This window comes from Canis aureus, chromosome 15 (assembly GCF_053574225.1).
Source record: "Canis aureus isolate CA01 chromosome 15, VMU_Caureus_v.1.0, whole genome shotgun sequence".
NCBI classification, from domain to species: Eukaryota; Metazoa; Chordata; class Mammalia; order Carnivora; family Canidae; genus Canis; species Canis aureus.
This window is the reverse complement of record NC_135625.1, coordinates 47386948-47411964: the sequence shown is the minus strand read 5'-3', so window position 1 is coordinate 47411964 and position 25017 is coordinate 47386948. Positions and strand designations below refer to the sequence as shown.

Genomic DNA, 25017 nt, shown 5'->3' with positions numbered 1-25017 from the left:
GCAGGGCACTGAGACAAACCATGGCCCAGGAATTTAAACTGTGTGAGGCAGCAAGGGTCTGAAAGAAGTGAAGGAAAAAAGTAAGAAGCTATTAAGATGGATAGGTGGCATGAAACACTGTAGGACATGGTACTCCACAGGCAGTGAACAGGGTGACTAGTGGTGAGATTGCACAAGAACTTGTCACTGCTCATGTCAGGTCTGTGCTGCAGCCCGAGGCAGTAAGTAGCTGAGGGAGACCATTAAGAGAGGTCTATGGATGGCCAAGCAGGCTGGAAAGGTCATCCACGTGGACACTGAAATCACTAGTCGTGACCAGCATAATGGCAAAAAGCACAATCATGAACAAGGAACTAAAACCTTAAGGATGGAAAAGGAACTGTCTGAAAGGAGAGGAGTGAAGGGAAAAGGGAGAAGTAATCAGGTCACAATCTAATGACATGAGATTCAAAGTGTGTGAAAGCAGCAGAAGAGAACGAGAGGACACCTGCCCAAATTCCTGGATGAGTGAAGTGAAGGATGTGGGAAAGAACAGAGCTACCACCTGAGAGGGACTAAGAAGCAGCTCGTGCTGGGAGGGCCAAGTTTCTTCTAGCAAGAGGGAGGAGACTGAGGATCCAAGTGGCTCTGCTGCTGTGACCCAGTAGCTCTTCGATCTACATGGTTCCACATGGTATAAGCAGTTTCAGGAGCTCAGGGACAGTGGGAAATAAGGTCAGAAATGCAAGTAGAAGTAGGAGATAGTCTGAGACGCCAGGGTCCTGGACAATAGAGGCTCCTTATGTTGACTATCAGAAAGGAGGAAGGCCAGAATGCATGCACCATTCCTCCTGGCCTCAAGGCAGACAGCAAAGTAAGGCTGTGTCCTGGAGACTCAAGGAGAAGAAGCCTTTCAAGGACAGTCCTGAGTCCTGGGGTAGCTCCTCATTCCTGCCATGGTGATGTGGACACTGGGGAAGGCTGTATGAACCAGATGGCTAGAGATCTGGGACTTCCTCCTGCTCCAGGAATACATACAACCCCTACCACCTATTTCTTTGTTTTTCAAGTATTTCAGTTCTGGATAAAATCTTATAGATTCTTACCCTTCTTTTTGTCTTCTTCAGTCAACTACGATCTTAAGATTCAGAATCTAAATTCATTTGCTCAAGGTCTGGTACTTAGAAGAAGATGAGTAGTAAACAGAAAAGGAAGAAAAAAAGCAGAGCAGACCACTAACAGGATGGCTTCTTTAGAACACTGATTTACATTATAATAGGACATGGCATAAAATAAAATATGTTTATTTTATTAACATATTTTCTGAATAATAATATTAAGAACAAAACTAGCACCAGCAAATGATAAATAGGAACAATGAAGAAGTCACAGGCAAGTATTCCATCAAAAAACTATACTGATACTTTAAAAACCATGCATGAAAATTCAACTCCAATAATATCTACCACAACAAGTTATAGATCTTCCAGGAAAAAAATGTTATGTTTTTTCAGATGACCATGAAGCTGAGCTCAAAGCAAACTATACAGATGTCCCCAAAATTCCTGTGATGTGCATCACACATTCCCACACAGACCAAGAAAGCAGGCTCAATGGCCACTAGCAAAACACTATCATGAATTCTGGGGTAAATCACTGCTGTAACATTTTTTTAATCTTTTATTATTATTCTGCAATTCAATAGCCCAGCATATAGGGCACCTTGGTGGCTCAGTCAGTTAAGTGTCTCTGACTCAGGTCATGATCCCACGGTCCTGGGATTGAGCCCCACATCCAGCTACCTGCTCAAGGGAAATTCTGCTTCTCCCTCTGCCCCTGCCTCCCACTCATGCACTCACTTTCTCTAGCTCTCTCTCTCTCTCAAATAAAATATTTTTTAAAAAGTAGCACACAATAAAAAATATTTTAATTTACTTTTTAAAAATAACTTAAAATACAAAATAACTGCTACAACAAAATACATTTCATATGATACTAGATTAAATTTAAAAAGTAGGGATGATTTCCACTACCTACCTTCTATGATCTATACCTTTTTTTTTTTAAGTAGGCTCCCATGCCCAGTGTGGAGCCCAACATGGGGCTTGAACTCATGACCCTGAGATCAAGAGTGGGACACTTAACCAACTGAGCCACCCAGATACCCCACATATGGGGTATACTTTCTTTAAAAATAGCAAATCATAAAATACTGGGTTTGTTAACCTTGTTTTCTTTCCCCTGCACATATTGATATACTCTACTCAAGCTTATGATTTTAATCCATATTACTCTATGTGCCCATTTTGATATAGAACCTTTTATGTTGCAAGTCTGCTGTTTTCCACCTGAAGCAGTCTACAGTGCTAACAAGCAGTAAATAACAAAACTACAGCAACTATCCCAACATATCATTAAAGAGCCATCAACAGAAAGACTAACTACCTACCAACAGAATAATCAGAAGCAGTGCATAGCTTACCAAAATGGTAGAAAACAAATGATACTCAGCATTAGCTATCATATCATACTTAGTCCTCTCCAAATTATATTTCTGTGCTAGTCAAAGTATTTTGTTTATTTGGATTTGGCTTCACTTTGTAATACATCTAGCCTTCTGGCAACTACTTCTTTTTGAATTTCTTTAGACATACTAATCCACTTTTGAATTTGAGGAGCCAGAGGATCTTGAAAGATTCTGGAGGGACTTTTTCTTGAAGTGAAAAGTGAAAAAGACTGTATTTTGGGGGATCCCTGGGTGGCGCAGCAGTTTAGCGCCTGCCTTTGGCCCAGGGCGCGATCCTGGAGACCCGGGATCGAATCCCACGTCAGGCTCCCGGTGCATGGAGCCTGCTTCTCCCTCTGCCTGTGTCTCTGCCTCTCTCTCTCTCTCTCTCTCTGTGACCATCATAAATAAATAAAAATTTTTAAAAAAGACTGTATTTTGGGCTTGGTGTTATTTTGACTTAATTCAAATTCTTTAATTCATGGAACACTATCTTTTTTTTTTTTTAAAGTAGGCTCCACATTCAGCACAAAGCCCAATGTGGGTCCCAAACCCACAACCCTGAGATCAAGACCTAAGCATCAAAAGTTGGATGCTTAACCGACTAAGCCACCCAGGTGCCACCATCAGGCACTATCTTTTACCCTTCCTAGATCTCAGTCTCCCTGATCTGTAAGACAGAAAGACCTCAGGCTGAAACATAACTGTATACTGTAGGCAGTAGTGTGACAGTTCAGGCATATTTATCACATATTAGCATGATTACCTAAGTAAGACAGATTTATTATAATATTCACTACTTTATTTATTTTTTTTTAATATTCACTACTTTAATGAAATTTTATAAAACGGACAGTATCACGTAAAGTTGTAACTCTGAAATAAAATATAAAAATAGCTTTAATAGCATTAAAGAATAAAAGATACATTTAGTTCTAAATGTTAGTGGTATCAAAGTATACAGTATTATTGCCAAGAATTCTCTATATTAGATAAAATCTGAAATTCTTTGATCTAAGAATAAAGGTCTAAATGTTAGCAACACTTTTGAGTTGATGATTTAAATTCGCTAATTGTAACTGAAGAAAGTAGGTATATTTCTTCCTATTTCATATTTAAAGTAACCTTCCATTTTATACCTACTCTTTAATTACAACCCTGAAATACAGTTAGCAATTAATAGTCTGATCTTGGGTTGGTTTTCAACATTAAAGGAAAAAAAATTTTTTTGCAGGAAAAGAGTACAGAATGAAAAGCATTTAAGTAAAATAAAAAGAAAATTCACCCAAACTATTATTTCCCTGTTAAACTACATCATTATTACTTTTTTCACTGGTTCTTCATTTGAAGCCAAAAAGGATGAGTAAATAAAAATTAAACTTTAAAATCTTTGACATACTTCCTTGGTTATCAACAGCTGATAATGAATAGCATTCCTAAATAACAACAGAGCTCCTAAGCATAACTAAGACTGTCAATTTTGGCACCTAGTAGCAAAGAGACATACTACTTTTGGCCTTAAAGATTTCAAAAGGAAAGAAATGAAGTAGGGATATTAAAGTGACTAAGAAAACATGCAAATCTGCAAAACCTCAGTGACTAAGTCATCGTGCTTAAAATACATTAGGTCTTGGTAGTAGAGGTGTACCTTAATGGCCAGTGCCTCAGAAGTCAACTGGCCTTGCTAGATTACAGCTAATCTCAGCTAGGGAAAGACGGGAACTGGACTGCAGTGCCGCTAGTCTTCAGCAAAACTGTCCTCACCTAAGACATTCACATGTTGCTCTTAAGTCTTGACCTGGCGCCTTGGCACAATGTCCTAAGAGGCTTGTAATTTTCCCCCTCAATTAGCTGTCTTTTTTGTAATTGAATAATTTTTATTGAGCTTTAACTATGGAATACATACGTACCATTTAGTCGTCTCTGGAGGGCTTCCTCCTCTAGGGTAATAATATAAATTTGCTCATCCAGGTCTTCAAGAATCTAAATTCAAAGATCAAACCATTGACTAATGCAACATTACAAAACTAGTGCTTACGAGAATACTTAGGCTATTTGGCCTATGATTTAGATAATCACTCAAAATTATTACAAATTTAAAATAAAAATACTCAAACTATTCTATTTGTAAGTTAAGGAAAATTATTTTAGCATATAACTAAACACATCAAAAGTTGCCTATTAGAAAATCCACATATATTTAAATTTAAGGATTAAAGAACACTGCAGCTCTCTCAATGACAAATAAATGTCTGAATTCTCAACATCCAAAAGGCTAAATATAATAATATCTCTTACACCCAAGCCAATATTTTATTTTTATTTTTTCCAAGCCAATATTTTAGAGCAAGAAGGAATAGATCACTCTGTTCAACATTGGCTTCTCATTTGTATTTACCTATATAATACTTAACACAAGAGAACAATAAACTCAATAACTACAATGCAATACTTTCCACTTACATCATCCATACATACTAAAAATTTTCTGCAAATTATGAATACTGGTGTTATAAATTCATTTTGTAGACAAAACCCTAGAGAAATATACTTGTGTATACCCACTCACTACCATGCCATACAACACTAGTAACAAACAAGAACCACTAATCAATCACCAGGCTCTGAGCCTAAGGCACACAGGGGCCATGATACCAACTTTCCTTCCCATCAATGTTCTCACCACTTTCTACTGTTTGGATCACAATTCAGTTTTTACTTTTTTAAGATCTAGCCCATACAAAAAGATTTCCCCTTACAATGCAAACTGTCCATTCACTACCATGGGTCTGTCTCCATGTAAGTGACATTGAGTGGCACACAGATTTTGTGTTAAATGCTATGTGCCTCATCCCTTTGATTCTACAACAATCCAATGAAAAACAGACTGCTATCATCCCCATCTTATAACATGCTTCTTACAAGGGTTTGGCAAAGAAAAGTTATCTGCCTTGTGAAGCCTACATTCTTAGCCACTCTGAGCTGATGGGGACCTAAATATGAGTCAAACACAGTCCTTGGACTCAGCTCATATTCTAGTGTCCAGGAGACAGAATGAACCCAAAAAAATAATTTTAAGATTAAAATAACTCATGACTGAAGCAAAAATAAAATTTTACGAAAGTTCAGAGGAAGAAAGATTCCCAACTTCTAGGTAGGAAGAAAAAGTTTTGGCAAGTGTTTTTGTTAATAGTAGCCTGTTAGCTTATAGCTTAATTTAGTGAAAAGGGGAAAGGCATTTGGATCAGAAGAAACTATAAGCAAAACACAGGTGAAAAGGTACAAAGTACATTCAGCAATAAGGTGGTTTGAGTACCCTGGAGCTTATGGCAGAGCAGAACAATGGGCCAGAGCCCAGGGTTTGAAATCAGCTTCTGGGTTCAAATTCGGCCCATCTTCACTGACCTGTAATCTTGTATGAGCAACTTAATCTCCCCGAAATGCAGATAATTCAGCCATAAAATAAGACTACCGCCTAACTCATAGGTTTGTTAACAGGATTAAATTAAACGTGTGTAAAATATAGTACTTATCACAAGCATAGAGCCTAGACTGACTAAATACCATTAATACTAGGTGTTGGGGGGGCAGCCCCGATGGTCCAGCGGTTTGGCACTGCCTTCAGCCCAGGGTATGATCCTGGAGACCCAGGATCAAGTCCCAAGTCAGGCTCCTTGCATGGAGCCTGCTTCTCCCTCTGCCTGTGTCTCTGCCTCTCTCTCTATCATGAATAAATAAATAAAATCTTTTAAAAAAAAAATACTGGGTGTTAGGAACAAGAAAAGAGGTGAAGATAATTAAAGTTTTGAGAATAATGTTAATAAGAGACAAGTTTGGGAAAAAGCTCAGCCTTGGGAAGGTCACTAAGTCAGTGGTTTTGTTTTCTATAGGCTGAGCTTTCAGCTCCACGGGGTCTGCAGGTACAGCACTGACAACAGAGTATAGTTTGTTTCCAGTGTCTTCTGCTCCCTCGAGTTACACATTTCGAAGTGCCGTGAAAGTGGCAGAGGTGGTCAGGAGACTAGACCAGAGTAACTGTAGACCAAGGACAGAACTTTGAACATTTGCCTATTTTGGGGGGCCAGGAAATGGAAACAGAGAAAAGAGTCTCCCAAAAAAGCTCCCCCAGAGAATCAGGAAGAAATTAAGAATGCAGTGTTATAAAACTTCTCCAAGATGGAAGTGAATTTCAAGATTTGATAGCATGTTTTATTTCAGTGTATATACATTAGGTAGCAAGTTAAATAATCCAATTTTATTTTTTAAAAGATATGATGAGATTTGTCCTTTATTTTTTAAATGTTTCAAAATTAAGCAAGCATTACTAAAAGAATATCTACTACAATATTTCCCCAAATTGTTCCTTGACTAATTACCCCGATAGGAAAGACAAACATATAACTAAAAACAATTTAATAGGTACTACTAGTGAAATTCAAGCAAAGGAGAATGTGAGAAAGGAGCTTGATTATTACAACTTAAAGAAAAGGTGAGGCAAAATTCAAAGATAGGCAGTGAGCACAGCTGACATGAGAACCAAGCCATGAGGAGGCTGTCAGGGGGACTGGAGCAGGCTGGGGGCATTGAGGGGAGAAAGCCCCAGACACATCTAGAAAGTGAAAGCAGACAGCCCATTAGCTGCTGAGTGTGGAATGAGAGTCAAGGACGCAGATGCAGAGGCCAGAGGTCAGTGGACTAGGGAAAGGTTGTGAGTCATGCAGAACTGAGTTTGCAGGCAATGAGGATCCATGAAAATAATTTAAATGGCAAGTTCCTTTAATGCAGCTAAGAGTTATTCTCATGTGATAATATTTGGCAAAATAGCTAGAAACCAAACAAATTAGGGACAAATCATTAGAATTACTACCAATTGAAAATCATTTAAAGGGCAGCCTCGGTGGCTCAGTGGTCTAGCACCACCTTTGGCCCAGGGCATGATCCTGGCGACCCGGGATCGGTCCCATATCAGGCTCCCTGCGTGGAGGCTGCTTCTCCCTCTGCCTGTGTCTGTGCCTGCCTCTCTCTCTCTCTCTCTCTCCCTCTGTATCTCTCAGGAATAAATGAATAAAATCTTAAAAAAAAAAAAAAAGAAAGAAAGAAAATCATTTAAAAGTGAATATAGGGCAGGCTGGGTGGCTCAGCGGTTTAGCGCCGCCTTCAGCCCAGGATGTGATCCTGGAAACCCAGGATCGAGTCCCATGTTGGGCTCCCTACATGGAGCCTACTTCTCCCTCTGCCTGGTCTCTGTCTCTCTATCTCTCTATCTCTGTGTGTCTCTCATGAATAAAGTCTTTAAAAAAAAAAGTGAATATATAGTAATTCTGAGATTAAAGTGAAAAGTATAATCAAAATATAACGTAAGACATAACTGCTTCATAAGTCATAAATTTGGTAAATTCTGAAACATAACAGAGTCACTACTGATACAAGATAACAAACACCTAAAATATCTAAGTATTTGTAAATTTTGTCTTAAAATATGCTAGAGGAATTTCTACCTGAGTGTCTATAATTAATATTCTAAAAGAAAAACATTTGGTTTCCAAAGATGAAAAAGATTAAGATAAAAGCAACAACAAAGTCACAAGCCCACAGAAATATTCTCATGTTTTTGATTGCTAATTCACAACTTAAAAGATCTTCAAATGTAAACACATTTATTTAACAAGATGACACACTTACTGTTGGCTTCACCAGCAACTGACCCATCACTGTGAACATGCGGGAAAGGCCCACAGGGGTACATACTACAGGAGAGATCACAGAGAGGAGGCTGATAAATTGCTAGTCCAAAAATATAGAACAGACTCAAAGATTATCATTTTAAGAAAACTTTTGTCTCAAATTTAGATTCTCTCAGTTTTTTGTCAAAGGACTCTTCAACTCATCAATAAAGAAGCTAGAGGGAGTAGCATGTGGAGGATAAAAGATACCTCAAGATTGAAGAAGGCTTAGGACATGCAATACTCTAGCAGCTGAATAATAAATATTTTCACTTAAATTAAAACCAACTAAAGAGCAGATTAAATTTCAAGTGCTAATGGAATTAAGAACCAGGCAACTATTATCTTAATTCCTTTTAACTACATTTATCTACTTATAAATATCCCTGAGAAGGAGATCCCTGGATGGCTCAGCAGTTTAGTGCCTGCCTTTGGCCCAGGGCATGGTCCTGGAGTCCCAGGATCAAGTCCCACATCGGGCTCCCTGCATGGAGCCTGCTTCTCTCTCTGCCTGTGTCTCTGCCTCTCCCTCTCTTTCTCTCTCTCTGTCTCTCATGAATAAATAAATAAAATCCTTAAAGATAGATAGATAGATAGATAGATAGATAGATAGATAGATAGATATCCCTGAGATATGTTGTAATGCCTCAAGTAAAACTGAACAAATTTTAAATAAAGGCCACAAATTCACCACCAGAATTCTATGTTACCATTCAAAAGTAGAATCTTTTTTAAAAAAATTTTTTTTTAAAGATTTTATTTATTTATTTGGAGATAGTGTGTGCCCATGAATGGGGAGACGGGCAGAGAGAGAGGGGGGAGAAGCACATTCCCTACTGAGCAGGGAGCCCAATGCGGGGCTCCATCTCAGGACCCTGAGATCATCATCGAAGCTGAAGGTAATGTTTAACCAACTGTTAAGAATCCTCAAAAGTAGAATTTAATGCTGCAGTGGTTGTGGGCCTGTGTGTGCGTGTGCATGTGCATGCACATGTGTGTCTCTCTTTACAAGAGAGGCTTTCCTTAAAGAAAAACACACGTGTTTTATTTCATGGTTCCAGCTTATCAAAAAATTTATCTTAACATAAAAAAAGTTAAGGGACTTCAGAAACGTCTCCAAGCTATTAAGTAATCTCATCAGGAAATCACACTATTACTTTCTAGAACAAAGAACTCCACTTTCCCATCAATGTTGAGCCAGAAAAATACTTACAGAGAAGTAACAAACATCCCATCAGAGATATACAGGAATATAAATAGGGTAGGTAGAACTCCCAGAGATCTATAAAGAAATTTATAAATATAGGTTAGTAAATCCAAAATATTGTACATTAAGATATAAGTATCTTAATTGTCTGGGTCTACTAAACCATATAATTTCTAAATTGTACAAAAAGATCTAAAATAGAAGAAAAGGAAATATAACCCTTTTGCAAAACCTGTTTGGAGAGAGAGAAAAAAAGTCTCCATGGAATTTTTAAGAACAGAAACCAATTAACAAAAATCTTAAAAGCTGCTTGCTTGTTCTGAATATAGCAAACACATGAACACTCATTTTTCTTCTTATACATGTCTGAAGATTTGTTAGCTCTGTAAATTAACAACAAGGACTAAAGGACACAAAGAATTATTCAAACATTCAGGAAAGTGAATGTGTAATTACACCCCCAGTTCAGTGTCCCCGAGACACCAGCTTACCATACAAAGATTCCATGCTTGCAGCGTCATTGTCAATGAGTGCAGAGGCTACCCACACTATCCCGAGAATAAGGAGTGCGAGAAGGACAAGCATGACCACAGTTTCTAAAATTCGAGCTCGGATTCCCTGAAAAAGATAATGGAAACAGAACTGTAGTCTTTTATTTCACCTCATGGATAATTAGGTTTCTATCCAGATGAAAGCATAAAAATTATTTGAAAAGAGAGGAAATTTATATGTATTAGCAAGACAAAAAACACTAGCTTTACAGTGTCATGTTTAGACTGACTTTGTTTTACAAAATCATGTAGAATACCATTAAGCTTTGAAGAAATAACCAAAAAAATGTGTCATAAAAACCTATTTCAGGACTGTGTTTTAAAACACAAGGTGATGAATTTTTGTCTCTGGTTCTAAGCAAGGGGGTCGAGGCTGACTAAGGCCCTAGGCCAAGCAGTCATGAGAGCCAGATCCCGGGAATGCACACAGCCAGGCTCCCAGAGTGCCAGCCGCCAGTGTCACTCCTGCAGCCACCAGCACAGTTGCCAGCGCCCCTTATGCCCCCCACCCCTGCAGCCACCAGTGGAACCCCCCTGCAGCTGTCAGTGCAGCAGCCAGCGCTCCCTCCTTTGCTCTCAGCAGCCCTCCACTGCTCCTCCACTGCTCCTCCACTGCTCCCACAGCAGTCAGTGTCCCCTGGCCCTGCCGCTGCCAGCAGAACCCCCACCCTCCCACCCCCACAGCTGCCAGTGCTCCCTCTCCGGCTCTCAACAGCACCCCCAGCTCCCACAGCTGCCAGCATACTGCCCCTCCCCCCACCGTGGCCACCAGCGTCCCACTGTGTCCCACTGCTCCTGCAGCCACCAGCGCCCCCTGCTGCACAAATCATGACAGGGGCCACCTCCCTGCGATGCCCGCAGCAGAAACCAAGGACAGGCGCAGTGCCGGCTATCAATTATGTACCACTTCTTTCTTCACACTAGATAAAACCATGATTGCTTCATGTGCCTAGAATATAATAAACCATCTTTATGCACAATTTTGTTTTAAATATAAAACAAATTCAGACCTCAGGGCCAAACCAGAGGCCAGACTTCTAAACTTGAAATCTAATGGACAAGGCAAACGAACAAAAAACAACTTTCTCATGTTCTTAAAAAACCACCAAATGATTGAATCTGTACCTAAATTCAAAGACTCACATTGATGTTTTATACTGTAATGCACTAATGTACATCTAATACAACAAAGAAAATTAGAAGCAAATCCATGCCTCTCAAGAAATGTCTCATGTAATCTTTCCTTCCCCATTAAAAATAGTGATAAAGACCTAAACCATATGCTTATTTCAATTTTGCCCTAAATTATTTGTTAATTCCTGATTCAATCACAGAATGCAGTCCTCAGATGGAGAGGACAGGGAACACCCCAGCACCACCACCCCCCTGCCATGACACCAAGTTGGAGAGGCCTGCTCTTCTTACTTGTCCAGTGTTACAACAGGGCAGGTCCAAAGATGTCCTCAAACGTGCAGTCAGCACAGCTTAAGTGTTTGCACAGCAAGGGAGGCTGGTGGACCAGAGTGAATGACGCTTGAATTTTAACACATCAGAGCTAACAGTAATTATGACTCGAATGAGATGAAATATGAATAGTCCCCAAACATACTACTAAAAAACACCCTCCAACTTTCCTGAAGAACTCTCCAAACCTGCACTTCACAACTTTCAAACCACTTAGGATATCAAAACATGACCACCACCTTTCTTTTCTTTTAAGTAGGCTCCACGCCCAGTATGGGGCTTGAACTTACAACCCTGAGATGAAGAATCTTATACTCTACCAAGTGAGCCAGCCAGACACCCGGGGCTGTCACCTTTAAATGGTATTTCTTTTTCCTTCCTTCTCTCTTTTTGAGCAATGGTCTTTTTTTCTAAGTACTACACATGAAATATTATATGGAAAGTTTATAAAGGATAAAAAGAATAGCTGCTCTGATTTGTACGTACTATACCCTTTCAGCTTGTCTCCTTCTGTCTCTGACCGAAGCCAAAATCCTGCCTGCCTCCAAATACTTAGGAGTATTAGGGTTCCCAAAACACCTAACACCTATGCCTTAAGTGTTATGACATATGCACTAAACACTGTTTAAAGTGTTCTAATATAGGGATCCCTGGGTGGCGCAGCGGTTTGGCGCCTGCCTTTGGCCCAGGACGCGATCCTGGAGACCCGGGATCGAATCCCACATCGGGCTCCCGGTGCTTGGAGCCTGCTTCTCCCTCTGCCTGTGTCTCTGCCTCTCTCTCTCTCTCCGTGTGACTATCATGAATAAATAAATTTAAAAAAAAATAATAAAGTGTTCTAATATATGAGCTAACCAGTAGTGATCCTTGGAACCATCTGAGGCCCACTGTCCAAGAAAATGTTTTAATAATATGTGTGATAATTATTAAACAATTGTAACAATGTAATAGGAAGTGCAATATATAACCATTACTATGGTAGTAAATGTTAGGGAATCAATCCACAATAAGATTTACACACTACCTCCAATACTCTAATAAAACTATTTCTTGGTAGTTAAATGTATTTTTCTTCAAATATGTTATTCTGCAGTGGAAGCCAATGCTCCATGGGTCTTTCCCATTTTTGTGCATCTCACAAAGAGAGGCAGGGACAGCCCTTGTTCTGGACAGTCTATTTTTTTTAAGATTTATTTATTTATTTTGGGGAGAGAAAGAGCACATGCACATGCAGTGGGGAAGGGAAGAGGGAAAGGGAGAGAGAGAATCCCAAGCAGACTAACCACTGAGTATGGAGCCCAACATGGGGGTCAATCCCATGATTCTGTGATCAAAACCTAAGCCAAAATCAAGAGTTAGATGTTTAACCAACTGAGACACCCAAGTGCCCCTGGACTATCTTTTTAAGGATGTCTGGATAGCAAACAGCCTTGGAAAACAGAGGCAGGTGTCTTTCTGAAGCAGAAGTAGGTCTGCAGAACAAAGGGCAAGCAGGTTTGCTTGCAGCACATTTATGGGTTTCCCCTAAGTTTGAGATTCCTCAGCTATGACCTGAGCTCACTATAGAAGCAACCTCCACCTGAGCCACACTGCCCCCAGGAGGCTGTGGGGGGTGGGGAGGGATTGTGCTGGAAAACAGGAAGCTCATGGCTTGCCTTGTTCTGAGTAATGAAGTCCCTTGAGTCTAATCCAGGAGTCTCATGTCTACAAGCACCACACAGAAATCTAGCAGACTGTCAGCTCACAAGTATAGTAAACTCTCAGACCCTCCACAGTTCTGGCAGCTGTGAGTGACAAGAGTGGGCAGCTAACATGACTTTCTAGAGAAGAACAGTAAGGGCCCACAAGGCTGGGTTAAGGGCAATGAGAAGACTCCCAAGATCCAGCAGTTTATGCTCCTAGCCAAGCAGTAGGCAGGTGAGAGAAGTGAGGGTCCCCCAAGGATGCTTGTCAGAGGCTAAGCTGCAGGGGAGCTTGGTCATAGCCCTTTCTCCCAGAGAGGAGGGGTGTTACTGTGTTCGTGTAACAGCAAGCCCTACAAGGCCAGGTAAAAAGACTATGGTTACAAGGAGCTATTTTTCTTGTATACTTTGTGCTTTTGTGTATTTTCCAAATTTCATAGTGAAATCTGAAATGTAAGTAATACGAGAATTAATGTTTTAATTTCTTTTTAAAGATTTTATTTATTTATTCATAGAGACACAGAGAGAGAACGAGAGGCAGAGACACAGGCAAAGGGAGAAGCAGGCTCCATGCAGAGAGCCTGACGTGGGACTTGATCCAGGGTCTCCAGGATCACGCCCTGGGCTGCAGGCGGTGCTATACCACTGCGCCATCGGGGTTGCCCCCTTGTTTTAATTTTTAATTTTGTTAAAAGAATTAACTTTCAAGAGATTGGCACCCAGAAAAATAACTTAAAATATCCAAGTTCAGTTTATGAGACAGTATAGGGAGCTAATTCAGGACCCCAACTCCAGGAGCAGACTGCTTGGGTTCAAAGTCTGGTCCCATCACTGACCAACTATGGAACATTGGGCAAATTTCTAAATTTCTCTGTCAGTTTATTTCTTTGTAAAATGGGTTTATTAATAACATCCCTACCATATGGAGTCATTATAAGGATCAAATGAATTAATGTAAGTAACATGCTTAGCATTAAACTGGGTGCTTAGTAAGCACAATATAAGCATTAATGGTAATGGCCCAAATTACTACTGCCTTTGTCTTTAAAATCTCCAAGACTTTGGAGTTCACTTATCATTTGTGTTTCCGAATTAAATTTATATCACCTTCTAATGCCAGCTTCTCTCCTTCTTGTCTCCCATCTCTGTCACTCACCAGCCATAAACCTATAAGAAATAATCCTGTGTTTCTTGATGATGTGAATACCAGGTTCACCAGCATCTCTTATGACATTCCCTGCCATGATGATTACCATGTACACTCTGAACGAACTTAACCTCCATTCCACCACAGCCCCACTTATGTACCAGCCTGATGCCCTCATCTCAGACAGTGAGACTGCCCTGAATATCTCTCCAATACCTCCAGCCCTCTAACCTAGCACTGTCTTCATCATTAGAACTTCCTCAAACCACCCAACTCCTCCAGTCAGTCTCATTTTCACTTGCCTAAACCCGATGTTGAACTGGGTATTTTATTTTTTTTTAATTTTTATTTATTTATGATAGTCACACAGAGAGAGAGAGAGAGAGAGAGGCAGAGACACAGGCAGAGGGAGAAGCAGGCTCCATGCACTGGGAGCCCGATGTGGGATTCGATCCCGGGTCTCCAGGATCACGCCCTGGGCCAAAGGCAGGCGCCAAACCGCTGCACCACCCAGGGATCCTTGAACTGGGTATTTTAAAGACAATTCAATACCAGTAAGATTCTACTATTCCTGGTCCCTTTGATTTCCACCAGACTAGCTTAATTCCATTGATGGCTCATTCCTTAAATTCTCAGTCCTATGAAAGAAACTTACAAAATCTCAAGAAACATGTGCTCTATATTCCAAACCGGGCCTTTGCTGTTATCAGGCAATACTCATGCTGATCTCTGGTTGACTAACAATTTCCTCAATGATCTTTTAAATGTCTCCTTGAACCTAATTTCATCTCCTACTTTCTTACAAATTGCAGCTGCCCTTACCTCTTCCTTAGTAGGACATAACTGGGAAGCCTGTCAGCTTCCTTCCTCTACCTCTGGTTTTTCGGTCTCTGTTCTTATTTCTTTCATTCTTTATACAAAGGAAAATGCCTCAGATCCTTTTTCTCCCAGGGCTCAGGCATAGATGTTCATCCTTTCACATGCCAGATCGGTGCTTCTCAAACTTTGGCATATGTCAGCATTACCAAGGGGCTTGCCAATCCCTGAGAACCAGCCCAAAGACACCTCAGTCAATTCTGATGAAGGCAGTTCAACTGCTGAAGACACCAGACAGACTGCTCTGTTCTTCCCCTAGGTGATCTTGCCTCCTCATGCAACCAATGACTCTGAAGTTTATATTTTTAGTACAAATCTCACCACTGGGACCAAGATCCATACATCTTAGCTGCCACCTCCCCTCAAGTACTTAAAGTTAATTCTAAAGCCAAACTCATCACTTTATCCCCTAAACCTACTCCTTCAGTGCTACATACCCCAAAACATGACACCATTACCCACTGTGTTGTTTTTTCCAGATGCTGCAAACATCCTTATCATCTCCCTTCAACACACACACACACACACACACACACACACACACACACAACACGCCTTGGACCCTGACTGATTCAAACACCAAGCCCTTCTGATTCTTCTGTGTCATTATAACTAAATCCATCCCACTTCTCCTTCTGCCACCACATCCATCTCACCTGGACAGCTCTCTATTTTCCTAGCTAGTAGTCCAATATTCAAATCTTGTCTCTCTCTGCCCAGCCTGTTGCATTGCAGTGGGAATGCAATCTTCACAAAACAACTCTGATCATGTCACTCTTGGTCAGAACTTGCTAAGCCAGCAACAAGGTAACAGGTGCATTAGTGCAACAACAAATAAGTATCAAATCTCATTAGCACCACTTCTAGGTAAATGAGGTACTACACATGTATATCCTTAAAGTTGAGTCTTACTCTTTCTTCTGCTATTCAGATAGTGTACCAAATAATTACAGATGAAATAAATATAGATGAAACAAGATATTTATGATTTAATAACCTACAGAAGTTGCAGCCCAATAGACTCTTCTGTGATGATGGAAATGTTCTATTTTTGTTATCCAATAAGATAGCAACAAGACACATGTGTTTATGTAGCACTTAGAATGTTATTACTATGAATGAAGAACTGTAATTTTATGTAATTTTAGTTCTTTTAAATTTATATAACCACACATGACTAGTGGTTACCATACTGGTCAGAGCAGAGTATTAACAGCCTGTTGCTAACAAAATCTATAAGTACTCTCTGTAATCTCAAGTACTTTATGGTTATTTTTTAAAATTTAACTTTGATATAAAATTATTTGAAAACAGCTTGGTTATAGTAACCTCATTTGGGCAGCCCGGGTGGCTAAGCGGTTTAGCACCGCCTTTAGCCCAGAGCATGATCCTGGAGGCCCAGGATCGAGTCCCACGTCATACTTTCTGCCTGTGCCTCTGTCTCTCTCTCTGTGTCTCTCATGATTAAATAAATAAAAATTTTAAAAATAATAATAATAAAGTAACCTCATTTAACATGCTATTGCTCTACTTAATGTTTTCATTAGCATTCATGTCAAAAAGAGGAAATCTACTACTAAACTCAAAAACTGCCCTTTTGTTTACATTAAGAAAAATTATATCCTCTTATTAAAAAAATTTTTTTTTTTAATGAAGCCTACGTATGACCTGACAATAATACTAAGGTTCAAGACCCACACACTCATTCCCATATACTGACAAACTAAGTCCTCAAATAAATCTGTGTTTTAAAAAAAATTATGTGAAACAGCTTTTCTATAAAGAAAACAGAAAAAAGAAGGAAGAAGGTATGTAATTCTAAGATGCTTTTATATTATAGTGAATAATATCATGAATAAATGTCTAGAAAAGATACTCATATACTTAAGCAATCAAATAAGAATCATTTAACAAAAAGGACCTCTGTAGTCAAATCATATCAACAGTTCAAAATTTACTATCAGTATTTCTTTTGAAATAACTCAAAAAAAGAAAGCTGCCCATTTTTTCATCAATCAAGTACAAAAGACTGAGTTTACAACATTACACTTACAGAAAAGGCTGCCACAGAGCAAGTCATAGAAATCATTGGATAGGATTATGCTTGTTTACGAAACACTGAGGATAACTACTGTAGGAAGAAATAACCGTTATTCTGACTCAGTCCACTAGGAGGCCAGGACACTTCACGTTTTCCTTTTAATTGTATTCATTCTCTTTTCCTGATTAAACAAGACAAAAATCAGCCCAACTTGAAATCAGTGAAGTGTCACATTTATGAGCTTTAGCAACACCAATTGAGAAACAAATGTTTTCATTAAGTGCAATGTAGCAGCTTTTTTTATCCTTAACAACTTTAGGACAGAAAGAAGAGGGGGTAACGGGGCTATAAATAATCAGAGACTTCATCTGTTAATGCAGAATTGACTGGCTCCTACAAGTGCCAAAATACATAAACTATGGTCACTACCTTTCTTGAGATCATAAAAGTATCACAAAGCCTAAAAAGCACAAGGTTTGTTGCATGTAACATGTGAGATTTTTAAACTTTTGCGTGTGATTCTGTCTGCAAAGTAATGAAAGCATTGAGAGAGCTTTTATCACTACCATTAATCACCAGCAGGACAGCATATAAGCAAAAAATATGCCTACTGCTCATTTTTCCATTAAGAGTCAGAATCGGGAGCTTGGAAGCCCCAAGGGGAAAGGTTCCTATCAACTCTATTCTTGCATATGCTGAGCTAAAAGATGTGCCAGATGTCGGAATAACTTACTGAAATACCCTGCAAATAACAAAGTGGCAAAATATTGTCAGAGAGGAAAAAGGTTTCCATTGTTCATCTCAGAAGGAAGGTCTCCTGAATATAAGATCACAAACTATGAGAACTTGAACTTATCAACAGTTGTACTTCTTTCAAGTACTTTTGAATGCTTATACTATGTCATATATTACTAAGATTTCAGGAACTTTGTAATATTTTTACCCCCAGTATGAATACTTATCTTAATGCTTCCTAAAAACCATAAATCTAAGTTACTTTAATGAAATTCCACCCTTTTTATTAAAATCATAGTTCAATATACTAGTTAAAAGCATCATCAATGAAAAAAAAAGCAGCATCAATGTACACTCAATGTACTAGTTAAAAACAGCATCGAAACTAAGTACTTTCTTTCTGCTAATGAAACACTATATTATTTTTAAGAAAAGCAAGCTATATAATTACATTAGTATCATATCAATATTATTTTGGAAATTATAACCATCATATTGTAACATTATAAATTAAGTAAGCTAGTAAAGACTAAATACATGTAGACAGATTTCTTTTTAGATTTAAATGAGCACTGAATGGCTAAAAGTCTAAAACATTAAAATAGTTATTGTTTTTTGAACTTTTCCTGCTGGTCAATTACACACTAAATTGCTTTGTGCTAAAGATCAATAAAGTGACAATTACAATGTATATACAAAAGCTCTAACAATAAGCTAACATGTTTCTGTGGTGATGAACATTTAAACAAGATTTTGCCTGGACATCCTGACCTCTCAGAAGGTATGTAAACACCATGTTATATAGTATGGCTCCACCCATCAGGAAAGCCTGGGAAAAATTTCTACATTTACAGAACATTTAAAATAAATATCAAGCCACTGTTCATTTAACAAAAAGAGTCTCTTAGTAACACTGAGCTAAGGTTTGCTCAGCAAGCCATCAAGACTGCGCCAAACATACACACAGTCATCTGGGGAAGATCGATAGAAACACTAATAAAGAATAGAAAATAAGGGCAGGTATTAATTATTTTAAATCATGAAAAAGCTACAAATAAGCATCAGTAGAGTGTCAAACAGTTCCCCGCTTTACTCCCAAAGTAATCATTAAGAGTTTGGACAAAAAAAAAAAAAATTGGTCCCCAGTCAAAAAAGCTTTACAGAAAGCTTTGTTAAGCAATAGTGAAATATTTTTTAATATTAACATTTTCTGCATTTAATGTAGCCTATATAAGATGGAAAAATCAAAACTATAAGATGTCCAAGGTATTAAAATTTGACAAAAAGAATGTATTTTAGGATAAGTTAAAATAAAAACACTATCGTCAGTTCATTTAACTAAGATGTTCACTATATCCAAACTTATGAGAAACTTCTCATGATGTTAGACAAATAAAAATCCTCAGATGGCAAGTAAATAAATACAGCAAGTAAATGAAGTAAGTAAATAAAAGACTGAACCATAAAAAAGACTTCAAGGACTTTGTATTGAAATTTTAAAATATAAATCCAATTTTGGGGGAAAAAAGATTTCTCAGTATACTACATCAGATGAAAATAACTTAATGGTCAGCCAGTAAGGACCTTTCCTTCTTTTCCAATAATCTTTAATTATCAATTTCACAGAAAAGAAGAGATGCAAACTGACATTTGCCAAGCTCCTATCAGTTGCTTTATACGTGTTCACTTAACCTTCACAATATATTAGAAGGTAAATTGTATTATAAATGAGGAAGCTCATATCCCAAAAAGTTAAATCATCTCCCTACAATCACCCTGTTCAAGGCTTGCTAGTGCTCACTTTAAATTCAGGTCTGTCAGCTTTCAGAGCCTGTGCTTTCCACCTCCTCACACGATAGAAATAAGACACCAAAGGTAAACTGACATGGAAATAGGGAGGAGGGGGAAAATGCTTAAAATATGCTTAAGCAAACCTCTAATTAAGTAAAGGAAATAAAGCAAAATACCTAAAAGTTTCTTTTACTAGAACATTAATTTTCAATTCCATAATAGCAAATTTATGCTGAGGTCAAATAGTCCTATAAGAAGCTTTTAATACAATAGAAGTCAATACCTTACTATTTGTTTCACAAAACACCCACACATAAACTCCAATAAAGACACAGCAGGGCAGCCCGGGTGGCTCAGTGGTTTAGCACCGCCTTCAGCCCAGGGCGTGATCCTGGAGACCTAAGATCAAGTCCCACGTCCGGCTCCCTGCTCCCTGCAGCCTGCTTCTCCCTCTGCCTGTGTCTCTGCCTCTCTCTCTCCTCTCTGTGTTTCTCATGAATAAATAAAATCTTAAAAAAAAAGACACCACAAAATAAAGATTAGTGTTATTATTTATCACATTACTACAGCAAAATGTACAAAATCTTAAAGTGTAGACTAGAACAGAAAGCACTGCCACATGATTTAGATGATAGCATCACATCATTTATGTGGTAAAGGGTACATTCACACAAAAAGCACTAGGAATTCCAAAATATCACATAAAGCTTAGGGCTATGTCCTCCCACACCATTAGCTGAGTTGGGCCATCTCTCCATGATTTCTACATTCCCTCCAGCTCCCAATAACAGCTACGTTGGGTGGGTAGGTGTCCATACATGTGTATTTTACAGTTTCCCACTGAAAACCAGTAAATTGCCATTTTAGTTTTACATATCAGCTTCGATTTGGGTAATGTGAGCCCATTAGCAAGAAATAAATAATAGCCTTTTGTTCCTTTGTATTGTTAAATAATGACGGTATACTGTTCAGCTGTGTATGTCTATTAAATATTGTGGATATACCACCCAACTTAAAGACATCATCACAACCAATGTGGCACCCATGTGGCCCTCCCAACTGCACCAAACTTCCACATCAACCTGGCCAAATGTAACCACTAATTTGACCTGTCCATGTTTGTCATTGATTTATTTTTCATTGTGGTAAAAAACATATAAAGTTTATCATTTTGACCATTTTAAAGTGTACAGTTGTATAGCATTAAGTATATTCATTCACATTGTTCTGCTATTACCATCACCATCCACCCGCAGAACGTTGTCACATTCTCCAACTGAAGTTCTGCACCCATTAATAATGAGTTCCCATTCCTTCTTCCTCCTGGCCCCATCCCCTACCACCTACCATCCTATTTTCTGTCTTTATGAATTGGCCATTTTAGGTACCTCATATAAGTGGCATCACAGTATTTATCTTATCATGTCAGCCTTATTTCATTCAGCATAATGCTTTCAAAGTTCATTCATGTTGCAGCACATGTCAGAATTTCACTTTTTCAGGAAAGACTATCCACTGGAAGAAAGACAGTCTCTTCAATAAATGTTGCTGGGAAAATTGGACATCCACATGCAGAAGAATGAAACTAGACCATTCTCTTACACCAGACTCAAAGATAAAACTCAAAATGGATGAAAGATGTCAATGTGAGACAAGATTCCATCAAAATCCTAGAGGAGAACACAGGCAACACCCTTTTTGAACTTGGCCACACCAACTTCTTGCAAGATACATCCATGAAGGCAAGGGAAATAAAAGCAAAAATGAACTATTGGGATTTCGTCAAGATAAAAAGCTTCTGCACAGCAAAAGAAACAGTCAACAAAACTAAAAGACAACCTACAGAATGGGAGAAGATATTTGCAAATGACCTATCAGATAAAGGGCTAGGATCCAAGATCTACAAAGAACTTATTAAACTCAACACCCAAGAAACAAACAATCCAATCATGAAATGGGCAAAAGACATGAAGAGAAATCTCACAGAGGAAGACATAGACATGGCCAACAAGCACATGAGAAAATGCTCCGCATCACTAGCCATCAGGGAAATACAAATCAAAACCACAATGAGATACCACCTCACCCCAGTGAGAATGGGGAAAATTAACAAGGCAGGAAACAACAAATGGTGGAGAGGATGTGGAGAAAGGGGAACCCTCTTGCACTGTTGGTGGGAATGTGAACTGGTGCAGCCACTCTGGAAAACTGTGTGGAGGTTCCTCAAAGAATTAAAAATAGAACTGTCCTATGACCCAGCAATTGCACTGCTAGGGATTTACCCCAAAGATACAGATGCAGTGAAATGCCGGAACACCTGCACTTTGATGTTTATAGCAGCAATGTCCACAACAGCCAAACTGTGGAAGGAGCCTCGGTGTCCATCGAAAGATGAATGGATAAAGAAGATGCGGTATATGTATACAATGGAATATTACTCAGCCATTAGAAAAGACAAATACCCACCATTTGTTTCGATGTGGATGGAAGTGGAGGGTATTATGCTGAGCGAAATAAGTCAATTGGAGAAGAACAAACACTATGTGGTCTCATTCATTTGGGGAATATAAAAATTAATGAAAGGGAATAAAGGGAAAGGAGTGAAAATATCAGTGAGGGTGACAAAACATAAGAGACACCTAACTCTGGGAAATGAACAAGGGGTAGTGGAAAGGAGGTGGGCGGGGGATTGGGGTGACTGGGTGATGGGCACTGAGGGGGGCACTTGGTGGGATGAGTGCTGGGTGTTATGCTATATGTTGCCAAATTGAACTCCAATAAAAATTTTTTAAAAAAGAACTTCGCTTTTTAAGGTGAAATATTATTCCATTGTAGATGCATACTACATTTATCTATTCCCCATTGGTGGATACTTGGGTTGTTTCCACTTCTGGCATCATAACTAATGCTTCCAGGAAAATGAGCATATAAATATCTGTGATGGAAAGACAGGAAGATGGCAGTGGAGGAGGAGGATCCTAGGCTTATTGGTTACCAGAGGAGAGGTAGGTGGGTGGACGGATGAAATAGGTGATGGGGATTAGGAGTACAATTGTTGTGATGAGTGCCAGGTGGTATATCAAAGTGTTTCACTATATTGTATACCTGAAACTAACATTACACTGTATGTTAACTAGTAGGAATTTGAATAAAACTTTTATAAATGAATAAGTATATATCTGTGGAGTTCATGCTTTCAATTCTTTTGTATATGTATCCAGAAGTGGAATTGCTGGATCATATATAGTAATTCTATTCTTTTGAGCAACCACCATATTGTTTTCCCTACCATCTGCACAATCTTACATTCCCACCAATAGTGTACAAGAGTCCCACTTATTTATTTTTTTTAAAGATTTTTTAAAATTTACTTATTCATGAGAGACACAGAGAGAGCAGAGAGAGAGGCAGAGACAGGAGAAGCAGGCTCCATACAAGGAGCCCAATATGGGACTCGATCCTGGGACTCCAGGATCACACCCTGATCCTCAACCTCAACCACTGAGCTACCCAGGCGTCCCAAGAGTCTCAATTTCTCTACATCCACACCAATACTTGTTATTGTTTTGGGGTTTTTTGCAGTTGTTGTTAGCAGCCATCCTAATGGATGTGAAGAAGTATCTTACTGTGGTTTCAATTTGCATTTCCCCAAAGACTAGTAGCGCTGTTGAGGTCTTTCATGTGCTTATTGGCCATGTATAGGTTTTCTTTGGAGACATGTCTATTCCAGTCGTCTGCTCCTTTATTATTATTCCAGTCCCATCACTATGTTCTTCAAAACTGCCAAAATTGCTTTGGCCATTCTTGGTTCTCTATACTTCCAATAAGTAATTTTACTATCTGCTTATGACAATCTATAGGAATTTTTCTTAGAATTGCAACAATTCTAAAAAATCATTTGAAAACTGTTATTTTTAAAACAGTTATTTTGAAAGTCACAAACACAAAATAACCTATCCATTTATTTAAGTCTCCTTTAGTATCTTTCAATGAAATTTTTTATTTCCATATATTTTCATGTATTACTTCCATAAAGATTTGTCTGATTTACTTCAACATACCTTGGGATATCTTGCTATTATAAAAATATTTTTAATTAGATTTTCTCTTTGTTGGTGTTATTTATTGATTTTCTATATTAATTTTCTATTTTAATCTATATTAATTTTTTCTATATTAATCCTACATCCAGGTTTCTTGCTAAATTTTCTGATTTGAATTAATAATTTGTCTTTAAATTCTAAGGGATTTTTCTTTTTTTTTTTTAAGATTTTATTTATTTATTCATCAGAGACACAGAGAGAGAGACAGAAACAAAAGCAGAGGGAGAAGCAAGCTCCATGCAGGGAGCCTGTTGTGGACCTTGATCCCGGAACCCCGGGATCACACCCTGAGCCAAAGGCAGACACTCAACAACTGAGCCACCCAGGCATCCCTCTATGGGATTTTTCAATAGACAGTATCATCTGTTAATAATGATTATTTTGTTCCTTTCAATTTTTCCTTTTGTCTAACTGTACTACTAGTAATTCTATTACAGTGTTATTATTAGAAATAAAGGATTTAAAATGGTATCCCAAGTCTAAAGTAAATACTTTTAACATTTTACCATTAAGTACAATGTCATCACAGACTGAGAGTAGATATCCATTATTAGGTTAAGAAAGTTCCCTCAAGTTCTTAGTTTGCTTTTTAATCATGAATGTGCTTTGTGTCTATTTAGAGGTGCCCACTTAATTTTTTTTTTTGTACTTCCCTAACACGAATTATAGCCATAGATTTCCTAATGTGACACCAATCTTGCATACCTAAAACAAAATTTTCTTTGATGATGATTTTTTTGTATATATGGCTGGATTAATATTTTCTGATCCACAAGTATTCACAAATAAGAATGGCCTATGAATGCTATTTTCTCATACTATCCTTGTCTACTTTCAGTGTTGAGATTATACTAGTCCCATAAAACTGTGAGTGTTTCATCTTCAAATCTCCAAACAAATTTGAATGAAACTGAAGTTTCCTATTCTTTGAAGTCTGGCAAAAGTATCCTGCACATTGTCTGGACTTGATTTTTTTTACATCCGAATGACTACAGAACTTTCTTATTGCTGGTAATATTGAGAATAAGACACCCTTAACTCCCTCTGCCAAAAAATGCTAAAATGCTTGATCAAATATTTTTAATTCTCTCTGAAATCTTCTCTTTGTCTATTTATCCTGAACAATACATTGAGTTTGGTACCTCTCATAGTGTTGGCTTTCCCCAGTGTCAGGTCATTTTCTGCATCCCTACTCATCTTTATATTTAAGAG

General features: G+C 38.4%; 1 protein-coding gene across 13 annotated transcripts in view; it reads right to left on the bottom strand.

Moving 5' to 3' along the window:
- Positions 1 to 25017, bottom strand: part of LMBR1 (limb development membrane protein 1) — a 146423-nt gene that overhangs the window by 50254 nt on the left and 71152 nt on the right. For all 13 annotated transcript variants that reach the window (XR_013353109.1, XR_013353108.1, XM_077849527.1 and 10 more), the window contains 4 exons: positions 9907 to 10033; positions 9422 to 9490; positions 8168 to 8232; positions 4396 to 4468 (listed from right to left, as the gene is read on the bottom strand). Coding sequence is in view for 11 of the 13 variants with exons in the window: in XM_077849527.1 (XP_077705653.1) it covers positions 4396 to 4468; positions 8168 to 8232; positions 9422 to 9490; positions 9907 to 10033 (334 nt within the window). In the remaining 2 variants the exon portion in view is untranslated. The remainder of the gene's footprint in view (positions 1 to 4395; positions 4469 to 8167; positions 8233 to 9421; positions 9491 to 9906; positions 10034 to 25017) is intronic.